This window comes from Leptosomus discolor, chromosome 3, assembly GCF_034619465.1.
Source record: "Leptosomus discolor isolate bLepDis1 chromosome 3, bLepDis1.hap2, whole genome shotgun sequence".
Taxonomy (NCBI): Eukaryota; Metazoa; Chordata; class Aves; order Leptosomiformes; family Leptosomidae; genus Leptosomus; species Leptosomus discolor.
In genome coordinates, this window is record NC_141393.1 from 50,079,818 (window position 1) to 50,093,689 (window position 13,872).

At 39.2% G+C, this 13,872-nt stretch overlaps 1 protein-coding gene across 1 annotated transcript in view; it reads right to left on the reverse strand.

Annotated features, from left to right (window-relative positions):
• CD44 (CD44 molecule (IN blood group)) overlaps positions 1 to 13,872 on the reverse strand; it is a 57,749-nt gene that overhangs the window by 22,091 nt on the left and 21,786 nt on the right. The window contains exons 2-6 of the mRNA XM_086462216.1: positions 12,725 to 12,890; positions 9,422 to 9,558; positions 8,298 to 8,369; positions 7,385 to 7,624; positions 6,307 to 6,402 (exon numbers count right to left, since the gene is read on the reverse strand). Coding sequence (XP_086318342.1) covers positions 6,307 to 6,402; positions 7,385 to 7,624; positions 8,298 to 8,369; positions 9,422 to 9,558; positions 12,725 to 12,890 — 711 coding nt within the window. The remainder of the gene's footprint in view (positions 1 to 6,306; positions 6,403 to 7,384; positions 7,625 to 8,297; positions 8,370 to 9,421; positions 9,559 to 12,724; positions 12,891 to 13,872) is intronic.

A 13,872-nucleotide genomic window follows, 5' to 3' on the forward strand; every position in this document is an offset into this window, starting at 1 on the left:
TAGCAGAGTGAGCATAGTGTACTGGCTTGGAAACATTTTCTTCCTTTCTCCCACAAGTCCTTCTCATTGGAACAGTCTACTTCCAAATTGCCTCCAAACAGGACAAGAGAAAAACCCAGGTACATCCTTTATAGAATGACTGACATACTCATCCCTCTCAGACACGCAGAGTGCCTCCGCAGTACATGAACAATGTGGACAACTGCTCTATCGCTACCAAATGTACAGACAGTGATAAGAGAGCCCAGTACTTTGATTTTCCCGCTTCAAACACACAGTAATGAAAAGCAGTCACATATAGCACATATTCAATCCCCCTCCACCTAATGCTTCTGAAGCTTGCTGCCCTGGTGCTCTGGTTATTCAGCCCCTAATCGAAGCGCCCCTTTAGCACAACATTCTTTACCCTTGGTTGCTTGCGTGGGTTCTTGTGTCTTCTCTCCAGGATTTGACCACCACCAGTGGTTTGAGAATGGATTCCACTGAGCTTGGGTGGTGCCTTTCTCCAGGCGGTCATGATGAGGCCCTGAAGCTGTTAGGACACGGTTCATTCAACCAAGATCTTGTTATTATCTCTTGAGAAGCACTCTTCTTCCAGCAAAGTCAAGTCCACCAGCACTGGCACTCTGAGCATGCTCATGCCACTGAGTGGATGTGAGTTCAAGGCGAATGTATGAACCCATGGTATCATTACATTCTTCGAACACTTAGCCAGATGCAAGCACTAGTGGCAGTCCCAAGGAAGAATGTGGTCCCTTGAGAGGAGCTGTCAAAAAGCCCTGTGGGTCTTTGCTAGCCCTTCGCATTCAACAAGGTTAATGAGCTCCTCACAGGCTTTGCCAGCAGGAGAGAGCAGATAGCCTTAGAGAGAATCCAGAATGAGGAACATCCACCAAGAAAGCATAAAATCACATACAAAGGGTGAAAGAAGTATCCACAACTGGCAAAAAGAACACCCAGAGACAAGCATATCCATCAGTTTAGCCTTCTCTTCTACTGACAATCCCATGAAGCCAACGCTGACAAGAAACTGGGCTCAGAACTATGTCCATTCCACTCGAAAGACACATGCACTCCCCTTGGCCTTACGCTATCAGGAAAATCCACATCAGAAACACTTTCCAGTTAGGCGTCAGCATAGCATGGAGAGAGAGAGGCACAGCTTTACTCTTATCATGTTACCAATGCACAATGTTTTCTCAGAACATAACATCTCAAATAGTAATGTTCCACAGCTTTGTGACAGGTATTTAAGGATGGAAAGACATTGTGCTTCAGAAAAATTACAGGAATCTACAGGCTTTTCATCCACTGTGCTAGGCAAGCCAAATAGGTATTGGCATGCAAACAGAAATAATTGTGCCACTTGTAGAGAGGCTGGAAACTCCCTCCAAAGAGGAATTATTCCTTGAGGCACAACATGCTATGAGGGAAGCCCAGAAATTAGATATAAATGGAGACAAGACATCAGTTCTAGAAGCAATGGAAGATGGAGCTTCTAAGGATATAGACCTCACAAGATCTAAATGGGTTTTTCCTGTGGCACAGGAGACATCTTTGAAACAAGAGCTGATTGGGAAAGCATCTTATATTCACACAATGTAGGTGTGGCCAAGGAGGAGGAACATCGGGTAGGACAGGAAAAAGAAGGAAGAAACCATCTGAAGAGAAAAGCAGTTCCTTACTAGTACTTGGAGCATACTCGTCCTGGGCCACACTCCAGTCCCAGCCTGGAAACACTGTTGGGTAAATCGTCTCCTCTGAAGAGTCTTCGTCATCTGAACCATTGCCACTTGAGGTCACATCTGCTGTGATGATGTTAAATCTGCCATCAAGCCCTAACCCACAAGGTCTTTTGCTGACAGCAGTTATGTTTTCCCGTCTCCCTTACAAGCAGCCTGCCATCACAGGGGAGAGTGTACAGCACTGCGCTCCCCACAGTCCGTATCTCCTCCCGGTTCTTCCACCCCCAAGGGATCCACCACTCTGCCACAGCCCTGCTGAAGCTGCCCCAACGTGGCTCTTGGCTAATTCCAATGCCTTAGGCATGCTGCCAGCACTACCATACTCTGTCCTCCTCTAGCAGAGTGAGCATAGTGTACTGGCTTGGAAACATTTTCTTCCTTTCTCCCACAAGTCCTTCTCATTGGAACAGTCTACTACCAAATTGCCTCCAAACAGGACAAGAGAAAAACCCAGGCACATCCTTTATAGAATGACTGACATACTCATCCCTCTCAGACACGCAGAGTGCCTCCGCAGTACATGAACAATGTGGATAACTGCTCTTTCGCTACCGGTGGTGCCATTACATTCCTCCAACAGCAAAAATATCCAATGCTTTTTTTTGTAACAAAGTTTGAAACATTCTACTAAGGTATAAGATTGTATTACCAGCTCTGAATGTCCAGTAAAGACAATGAATTCTGCATAGCATTTAGGACAGATCAAAATAAGTGCTGTATGTGAAATATGTCCCAATATTTTGACAAAAAGCATTCAAAGCTAATAGAAGCATGCACTCCATAGAAATAGAAATCCCTCAAGCAAGCCAGTTGATAGTTTAACCTTTTTCTCTGCTAAGTTATTCATCAAGAAACTGAGAAGCAGTTTGTAAGAAGAGCTGCACTTCAAGTGATACACAAAAGAAAGCAAAATCTACTTCAAAATTTTTTTCTGGAAATATTTTTATTCTAGCAATTCCAAGCAATATTTTTATCAGCATTTAGACCATCTTACTTCTATACCTTGAATATGAAGAAAAGATACCATGCATTCTTTTTCATTCAGAAAAAAATCTTTAAATAATTACTTTAGAAAAATACCTTGAAGACTAACATCAAAGATGCTAATTTTGATCAATTTTTGTTCAGTAGGTGAAAGCATCAGAAAATGCGAGACCTAGGAATCAAAGTTCTAATGATTGAACAGGATATACTGCTGTTCTTCAGTCTGCAGTAGTTATGTTTTGCTTATCTGTAAACCGCAAAGTGTACAAATGTATGGACTTAAATGCAGAACTGCACATTTTATCATCATTTAGACCACCTTACTTCTGCATCTTTAATATGAAGAAAAGCTATTTTGGCAGCAAAACCTAACAGATTTTGCCTCTCTGAAATGCTGTCCTTGACTGAATAAATACTGTCTCTTCTCACAGTCACTAATTGCTCCCTAAACTTAGTACTGCTTTTACTATTCTGACACTGGTGTCAGAAACGTGAAACCTGGACATTCAAAATCTGATCTCTGAGCGACAGACCATCAAAACTCATGTGGTCTCCGATTTGGCGCTTTGGGACAGAACTGTGAACAGAACGATAATACCAAAAAAACCTGGTGAACAAGAAAATAACTGAGTAACTAAGTAATTTCTGTCTGACTTGCTGTAATCACAGCAAAATTCTCACCTCTACCTGCTTTCCACAACAAGCCTTAGGAGCTCATTTTCTTGATGAATTCCTGGCTTCCTTCCACACACAAAACACTTTACTGTCAGATCAGCCAAAGTATGGAAATAAGACTTTTTTCATGAATGAGGTTTTTTTCCCAGGGAATGCTCCAAACCAAATAAAAGGAACATCCACCAGAGCATAAAAATATCTAAAAAATATAGAGATGAACAAAATCAATCACAGTTACTGTTTGAGTAACTAGCTCTGACAACTTGGAGAAGTATCTCATCAATCATCAGCAGAATTTTACATCGTCTTATCCATGGCACATCTACAGATGAATAATAACTTGTTAATAACAAATGGAAAAACTTGTTTCAGCTAGGAGAGAAAGCCAATGGCAAAGTGCTGGCAGTGTATTAATAATCTGGACCATGAACTTGATGGAGAACATCACCAATAAAGTCCAAAGCCAGAGCAAAAATGAAAGGGGATCCTCTGAAGAACAAGGAGCTGTGGCAATTGCTCATTTCAAACCCACAGCAGTGTTTTGATCAAGCTAGACAACTTTTCACCAAACCTTAAGTTTGCAAATGGTGTGTAGTATAGATGGAGAGCCACCAGTTTTGTTTCTCACTTTCAGACACTATAGAATCAGATAGATATTTTTAGCCATCTATCTGCAGATACATGCTGAACAGTTTTCTTGACTTGTTTCTTCATTTTCTACTTTCCTGCCTGTGGGTTTTTCTCTGAAAAATTAAATTGTGGCCAGAATATTCCAAAGAGCCTGCAATGTTGCACAATGTAAATAGCAGACATTAGGGCATGGCTTTATCGTCTTTTTTGTTTGTTCTCCACGCAACTTTCTCCTATGCTACTGAATATCTGATGACTTCTCATGGAGATGTATAGCTTATACTTAACTTCTGAAAGGAGTCCTAAGTTATTCATTCATTTGTAATGCTGTAAAATTAAATTAAATGAGTCTGTTTGGCCCTAAATTGATGTTGCTGAGTAATAGCTAAAGCTATCAGAAAAGCCTAGGTGCAGCATCATAGAATCACAGATTGGTTTGGGTTGGAAGGGACCTTAAGGATCACCCAGTTCCAACCCCCTGCCATGGGCAGGGACACCTTCCACCAGACCAGGTTGCTCCAAGCCTCATCCAGCCTGGCCTTGAGCACTGCCAGGGAGGGGGGAGGCAACAGCTTCCAATAATCTTTTTTTCCAGAGAATCAATCTATCAACCCTGACCAATAAGCAGTCATGCCAACGCTACCACTTCTGTGATACACAAATATCAGTATTGACATCTTTTATTACATAGCACTAAAGTTATTTTGATCTTTTAAAATCTTAAATTCCTCTAGTTCTCTCTCTGTAAAATAGCCATGCCCACGACAGAGAACTGTTAGCAACAGGAAGGGACTATACATATTTAGGATCAATACATTTGATAATCAAGTAGTCAAAGGAAAAACAAAAGCTTTCCTGCTTAGAGACAATGCACACGTTTGTGCAGTGGGTACAGAAACATCTGTACATGGAAGCACTAAGTCACACACACATACAAAAGCAAAGAAATATGAAGGAAAAACCACCACCAGAATCAACCAGACAAACTCCCCGCTGTTACCAGGTGGGATTCCTCCCTCCCTGCCCCTTACAGGCCAGATTTCAGAAAACAAGCACCAGAAAATTCTCTGCTTGCTTTCAAGGTCTGTGAGAAAATCAACCTGGTATTTCTTTTTTCCTTCTATATATTTATGAGGTGTTACTAACCTTCACGTCCTCTGAGACAAGATGCTTGGTTAAATGATCTCTGTCTTTTACTAAAGCTTTTGCTAACTGTGTAAGACACACAATCATTCTTACTCCATCCTGTGATTTCTAAATACAGTAATGAGGGCACCATCCCTGTAAGTCACATAGACCATTTGACTATCTATCAGCAATCAACAATCAAGCAAATTCCTCACTATCGTGAGCTTCCATGGCGAGAAAAAAAAGAGTCACCAGGAAGAAAATTTCATTTCTATGAGTTCAATCTTTACTACAACATACCTCTGTAGATCTCCTCTACATAATTAAAATGTTCTCCCTTTAGGTTCACTCTGTTTACTGGTGCAAAGATGTTTATCACTCTAAACTTAAGAACTATAGTGAATATTTGTACAGTTCCAGTTTAAAACATGTAAGATGACTTTAAAAGTTTTTTATTTGCTGTGGCTGCTGTGCCCTACATATTTGATAAAAACATCACAAGCAGTTTTTCCCACTCAGGACAGCCATTTAAGGACAAAGCAGAGAAAATGGCTACTGTTCTTTTGAGCCCTCAAAGTCTGTGGAGCCACCACAGGTCCCAGTTTTTTCTCATGCACATTGCCAACAAGGACGGAATTCGTTTTTGCAGTGCACCAGTGGCTTGGCAACAGGAACTGCCACTTAAAGCACTGCTTTGGTGAGCAAGGCTGTGGTTTTGATGTGGATTACTCACATTCACAACCATAAATGCATTAGAATCACAGACACTTTCATCACAAATTGACAAAAATGTCCTTTTCTACCTCAGAAATAAATTGACTTCAAGGGATAATTTGTTGTGCTAATTTGTGATGCCTCATAGAGTAAGTAGGTGTGATAAAATACAGTGGGAAACACAAAACAATCTTTCTGAACTCATGTATAAGAAATGAAATAAACATAGAATAAATGTTTTTGCTCCTCTTGTCCCAGAGAGTGAAGCTAATTTCTGACTGAACCAGTCTGGAAAGTACTGTCTTTCAATGCCCTTCCAAAATGGGAGGTGATGTTTACTTCACCACTTACCAGAATGACCTGCTGGAAGAAGAAAGCAGTTTTAATGCAATCTATATTTGATGTTGCTATTATAACACATAAATCTTACTAGTACTTGCAGGATACTGTCCACCATCTTTTCCAGGGGAATCATCAGCTGCCGTCACCGAAGAGAAGTCAGGTGATACAGGAGAAACTACATCATCTGTATGGTGATAGATGAATAATTATATCTCTCTATATATAATTACATATTTTTTATAATTTTTTTAATTTCCGTATTTATTGAGGCTAATGATGCAAACTACTGGTGTCCTTCACTGGTAAGTTATCAGTGATCTGATAAAAAGCCTGTACTCAGAGGTCACATGGTAAACCTTACTATACCCAGAAGATGAATTATATTTGTATCCCTTAGGTTCACTGGGAGCTAGTCTGTCAGACCTCCAATAATTTCAGCCACACAAGCAGCATAAAAGATGAAATAAAACACACAGGTTTCCACAAGAAAGCAAGATACAGACAAGGCACTCTAATTCACTAATTTGCCGCCCTGCGGAATGCCCTAGAAAAAGAGTATGGTGTTTGTACTTGGCAGGGCTTCAAGAAAAAAGAATTTGGCTTTGCCACCTAAAGGAAGGAGATATTAATGACATTTTAATTTGACATTTTTATCTCTCTGTGCATTCTGTAATATGCTGTAGTAAGATGTCCTAAAAAAAACCCCTGTACAAAGAGAAATCACTTGTACTGTAAACTCCTCCTTGTTCTTATTACTTAATGTCAATTCATCCTTTTAGAGAAGATAAGAATATGTTATCCTTATCTCAATACACCCATACCCTCAGCCTCACTAACTTTTCTGTGCTCTTTTGAGCCTTTAATGAAATAAATATTTTAGTAAGAACATCAGCAAATTCTTAGAACCATCTTCTCAGTATCCTGGGAAGCTTTATGTGGAAACTATGCTGATGTACTATGCTGCTTGTACTCCTGCGCAATCAAAAATATCCTTAGAAATTCAGAGTGCTTCTGTTTTCTTTCAAAGACACACATTCTCCTTTTGCTTCTCCAGGACACAAATTACAGACGGTGCTTCTCATTCCCTCATGATAGCCTATAACCAGCAATGTAATCCTTCACTCAGTTATCTTAAAGGGGATATAGTGGCAACCTAGTGTCCTTACCAGAATCTTGTCTAGGATTTTCTTTTTCACCCCCTCCAGAAGAATGATCTGGCAGCTGTGAGACTGGAGTAGCACTTCCATAATATGAGGGGCTGGATCTCCTGATGGAGGTATCCATGGGAGTTGTGTCATGTGCTGATCCACTACCTACACTTTCATCATCCGCACTGGAGGTTGAGGACTCTCCACTATGACGTGTGCCATCTGCATTATACCTTGAACCATCCGCATTGTCAATGACTGTTGGAAAGAGGAAATTAAGCAACCAATAATACCAAGGAGCTACATAGCTGTATTTCAGTAGTGCTAAACAGTTTAAGTCCTATAACAAAAAAATAAACAGTTGTGGATTAATATCGGTTCATCAATTTTTGCTCTCCTATCTAATCTGTCTGGATCATACATCACTATGTCTAACGTATATATACTAACGTATATATTAGTCAAACACGTAGGGCCTACTCTGCATCAAATATTTTGATATTTTGCTCATACAGTTTGATTTTGAGCCTAAAGTCTTGGCCTTTGTAAAGTCAATCAGAATTTTAGAATTGGGACAAAAAATTTATTATGAGAGTTTCCTTCCACTTCCAGCTGCTTTTCTAACCAGCAGCTCAAATGAGATGTAGAAAGATCTTAAGCAAAGTCCTGTATGTCAAAGAAACATTAGCAGCTCTGAGGTGCTAAAAAGTGTCAAATACCTACGGAAAAAATAGGTAGCACCTTGAGAAAAATCAAGGTCCCTAGGATTTAGGGGAAGATAAGTGACTAATTGCTTTAATTGCTGTTGAACATCTCTTGGCTCCTTTTTCTTATGTTTGGCTTGATTTTTAATATCAGCAATTGTTTATGTAAAAAAGATAACCAAGTCCTAAAAATGAAACGTGGCAGGTCTTCCTAATCAGTATAGTACCTATTTCATCCTGATTATTGAGGAAAGAAGCATCTAGTCTTTCAACTGGCTCACATGCTTTGTCCCTTGTTTCTGTAAAAGAAGGAAAACCGAAAATGTTAATTTGAGAAAACTGAGAACAAAGTCACGTGGATACTCATATTGTACATAATCACAAAATGTCAGCTTCAGATGTAAACAATTGAAAAACAAATTCCCAAATCAAATGCTATTCACTGATCTACCTACGTTCCCTTTTTGCTCCCTTCCAGGTGGGGCACTTCAAGATTGCTCTGTCAGCTAATGAGGAGATTCTCCATTTCCGGAACCATTCCAGAAAATAGTTGCCATCAACGTCAGTTAAAATAGCCTTATGACTCAGTTTCAATGCAGAGCCCCATGGTCGTGGTGGCAGTGGCAGCTCTCATCCTTTTTAGCTGACCTCTGTGGAGGGCTCTGCTCAGGCATGGTGTGCCCTGGGGCTGCAGTGCCACGCTCTGGGCCAGTGTGTGAGCAATCTGCTCATGGTGCCGGAAGGGAACGAGACTCAGGAGGAGTCATAAGGCTCTGGTAGGGATGGACATCTCTGTAGCAGGAGAAGACTCATCCGTGGGTGACAGAGCTCACCTGATACTATGCCAATGCAAAGATGATTTCTAATGATCCGACAACCAAAAACAAAATCAAGAACTGTCACTGCCATTCAAATCATCAATAAATTTTGCTTACAGCTTTCTGTAAGATCTGTTTCCACTGTGAATGTAATAATCCACTGAAATTCAAGACACTTCAATTTAGTCCAGATTTTATCTTCAAATACTGTGTTCAGCATCTGCCACATGATTATCCACATTTTCCTAATAATTTAGTAAAATATTTCCAACTATTACAAAATTCAAAACCCACTATAATGAACCATTCTGAAGCTAGTCCCAAGGGCAGAATGTGGTTTAGTTCAAAACACACTAATGACAAAATGGGTCAAATTCATTGCTGGCATTATAGAAACACTTCTAGAGGCTGACAAAATGGATTTCCTCTCCACTGAATATAGACACCCTCATTCCAGTACCTTAAACAGGAGATTACCTATGTTATTGTTAGTTAATCTATATCTAAAACACATCACAAATGTATATACATACCTGTGGCATTGTAACAGTACGCATCATATCGAGCGGTTGTGTTTGCTGAAAGTTTGTAAATGCCAGTATGATTTGCTGCACAAAGGTGATAGGGATTGATCCGTGGGATAACAATACCCCCCACTACAAAACCATACCTGTGAAGAGCAGAGGGAAATACAGCATACCACGTATCAGAGCAGGTGGCATAAGATGTCAAACATGAAGAAGCTAAAAAGAAGCCATTATTTTCATCTTACATTATTTCTGCAAAGTGCACACATTTCTGCATACTTTTTGTATACTATGGGTGTTCCTTTCTCACATGTGGCTACATCAGTCTCCAGCCATTCAACACCATTTTGCATGTAATTGCAAGAGCTAAACCCATTTTAATTAAGTGAGCATCTTAGTAGCCAGGACAATCGGTTCCAGAGCAGGGCAGTGAAAGTGAGGCACTGGGAGGCAAGCACACTTCATATTCAGTGTGAGGCTGTACTGTCTGATTTTGTCTGCAAGAAGTTATGGTTTTGAAAAGACTAGCTTCTTTTTTCTTCAGGGAGTCACATTTTCATTGCTTTGAGTACAACATACTGCTCAGTGGCACTTCACGTAGAAGTGTTGGAGGCTCAATTTATAGTACCTGAGCAAATTTAGAGAACGCTTGTATGACACATCACTTTCTGCAACAGCTGGCAACTTCATAAAATATTCAGATACAATACTCATATGTCTACAAATTCTTACTGTATCTTTCTGTCAAACAATCTGGCTATTGTGTTCAGAGCTCACATATTTCAGTGAAGATCATGGTTAACAGAGCTCCATAATGCACAATGCGCTATTACTATTTTGCAATCCTGTAACGCCTCATTAATTCCAATGTATTTAGCTGGGAGGTGTAATAGGATGGGAACGAGAATTGGGGTTTGGTTTGCATTTTGGTTTAATTTTGAGAGGTACAATTTATCACAGGTTTGCAGGTTTTTGTCTGTGAGTCCCATTCCAGTTACATGTCTAATGTGCAGATACTTGCAATTCTGAAACTCTCTTGTAGGTGGAATTATAAACTGCTTTACTCACACTTCCACCTGAGCCTACGATGTATAATCCATTAATCACCGACTTGTGTTGCAGTCTCTTGAGTCATCTTATTCACTCACTGTTCCACAGGTATTTTGACGATTAGATGCAGTATATTTTTTCTCTCCTACTCAAGCTTGGTAACAGCCTAGATTTACTGACAGCAACTTCTAGCACAGGATCAACAAATGAAAGTAAGAGGGTGGGAGGGCTGGTCAGAAGGAAGGGAGGAAGGAATCCTATCTACATGCCTTACATGTCCAAATCTGTCCACTGCTAAACTGCGAATCAGGGAGATTGTAACATTAACGAAAAACTACATATCTCCACTGTAAAAACATTTCCCTCTACTCCTTCTTCCACTTATCTTTATATTTTAACTTCAGAAAAGACTTTCCACAGTGCAGAATACTCATAACTACTAGCACTAGAAATCTCTACCCCTGGGCGTTTAATTATGATTTGATCCTTAGTCTCTACACACTGTGTAGTGCTGGACAGTTCAGAACGCAAAGCCTGTTCATATGCCAATGCTAGAGAAAGAACACTCCTGCTATGTCATGCAGGACTCTTTCCTTGGAGTAAAGGATTGGCTCTAGTCTTTATGTGGTACTGTTTTAAATGACATTCCCACTTCTCACAGGAGAATTCTCTAAAAATTTTCTGTCCATTGTTCCCTGCACTATTGTCTACCTCTTTCACCACTGTGCAGGTAGCAACACTTGCGAAAATGAACGTGCCACACACTGCCATCAATGACAGTTATATGTATAACAACGTGTTCGTGCAGTGGCACATGTATCTTTCCATGATTATAAATTATTTTGTACGGATACTATTAATCTGAAATGAGCTCTATTCAATTCTCACGGGCTTGCAAGCCAGTTGGAAAGAACATTCACACATTCACTGTTAAAAAAGTAAAGCACCACTGACTAAATTGAAATGAAATAATTAACGTGAAACAGTTGCAAGCAGTATTGTTGCTAGTACTATTTCTCCTGATACCAGAATGAAAGTCTTAAAGTTTTGGAGAAATGTCCACTGAACTTTTCTACTCCAGTCAGTTAGAAGATGAATTGAATTTCTCCATATTTGCTGTTTATTTTAGATTGTAATAAAGTTTAAAATCTGCTGAAATTTATTTCAACTCTATAGTGGTTTACCAACATGAATCTATGCTATTTGATTTAAAAAAAAAAAAAAAAAAAAAAACCAAACCAAAAAACACCTTAAAATTTGCAGCTCCTGAGTTCAATATTTTTTCTGCATATGAATTTTTAGGATGACTTGCATAATAAGTGTATTATGTATTTTATGTATAAGCAAGATCATATGATCATCTAGTTTGACATATTTATAGACCATAGGACTGTCTGGACAGTCCCTTACTGTTTGAACAGAGGGCATCCTTGGGGAAAATATTTCATCTTGATGACATTTTGATGTGACAAAGAATCTACTACAACCCTTGTAAGTTGTCTCAGCCAATAATTATTATCATTACATATTTTGTTGAATTAGTACTCACTTAATTGTTCAAATCCAAAATTTTCTGTAACATCCAGTCTCTTGGTCTAGTTATTATTTGCTAAACTGAAGAATCTGTAATACCCACATTTGCTGCCCCATACCTCATTAATTACAGAGGATAATTAAGTCACTTGACACTGTAGATTTGGGTTTTCTAACAATTTTTATGGCTGTCTTCTGAAACTTCTCCATTCGCAGATTATAAGAATGCACTAATACTGTGGCCATTTTTTCACTGGGATGTCAAGAGTTCATCCCCTCGCAGTACCACTTGCTGCTTTTTACTGTTTCTTGACACAACAGGGTTCCCCACATTGTATATACCATCTTCAGTCATCGAACTTACATCAGGTCGTTAAAAATCATAACTACTTTTCACATCTTACAAATTAGTCAGTGATATGGTATGATCTGAACATCTTCCTAATTAGTTTATTACACTGTCAATCTTTTGTTATCTTTAGATTTTATCTGGAAGAGATTATGATTTTTTAAAGATAGTTGGTAAAAAGTATATGCAGACAAGGACTTATTACTGGACCCAGAGCAAACATACACACTCACAAGGATGTTTTGTTCATCACAGAATACTTGAGGACTGATATAGTTGTCTAATTAACAGCTATATAAAGTCAACTGTAATTATTATACTATAGCATGAATGGGTGGACTTGTCATGATACATTGTTTTTTCAAGAATTTCTTTACCTGCAAGTTTCAAATCCAAGTTCATGAGCTTTCTTCAACTGCTCTAGTGTTGACAAGGTACTATTGAGAGCTCTGCAGAGTTCGACTGCTTCAGTTCGTGTGAGACTGTAGCGACCATTTTTCTCAACATGAAAAACTCCTCCGTATCTGCAACTGACATTGAATTCTGTTGTCAAAAGAAAAGGAAAAAAGGAATTACAAATTGTTGGACTTCATGCTTCACTAAAGACCTGGAAATGATTTATTTTCCAGTATAGTGCTTTCAGGGTAAACCAGCAACAAGCAGCAGCTACCAACTCGTTCAGAAAGAGCGCTAGCACTTTCAGTCACCTTCTTCACACTTCACTTCGCTGGGCTGAGACACAAGCCAAACCTTCAGTCTTTCCAAGAACACCAGTACAACATGCTTTTTTGAGGTATCTAGCGCTTTTAACATACCCTTAACAATAACATCCAGCAGTTGTAAATATAAAGTCTTGAAAGCCACATTACTGCAAAACCAACTGAACATTCAAATGTATTTGAAAATAAAATATTTCGTTTATAACAGAATGTTTTAAAGCTGAAATGGTGTACAGTCAGAGCCTTTGTGATCATACAGTTCCTTAATTATCTCATTGTGGTCCATTCACAGTGAATCCTTCACATATATATGTCAATCCCCAGTTTCAGAACTAGCTTGAGCAACATGTTCCTGTTATAAGCTAGACAAAAGCAGAACACTTGCATTGGCCTGGTGTTGCATGACCTACCTGAGACAAAACCTGAGTGAGCTGCACAGATATTCTAAACGAGAACAATGTTATGCTGTTAAATACCCCCTGAAAGATTAACTTTAAGCTGTTCTGACTCAGCCTGCTTGAGCAAATAGAGAAGAACCAAATACACATTATGTAAGAGTTCACAGGAATGAGCTTCTGGCTCCCTGTTCATTCATCTTGACAGTACCGCCCTCCCTTTGAACGGCTTCCTCTTGCTGCGTTCAGGCTCACACACAAACATCTTACTGCCAACCAATGTCAGAGCTTCTGTATGTACTGCAGTAAGACTGTTCAACATTAAAGGATGTCTTAGATGGAATTTAATTTAATAATACTGTAAGGTTTGCACATGAAAGTGCAAACTTTAAATGGCAAGCAGTATGAGAA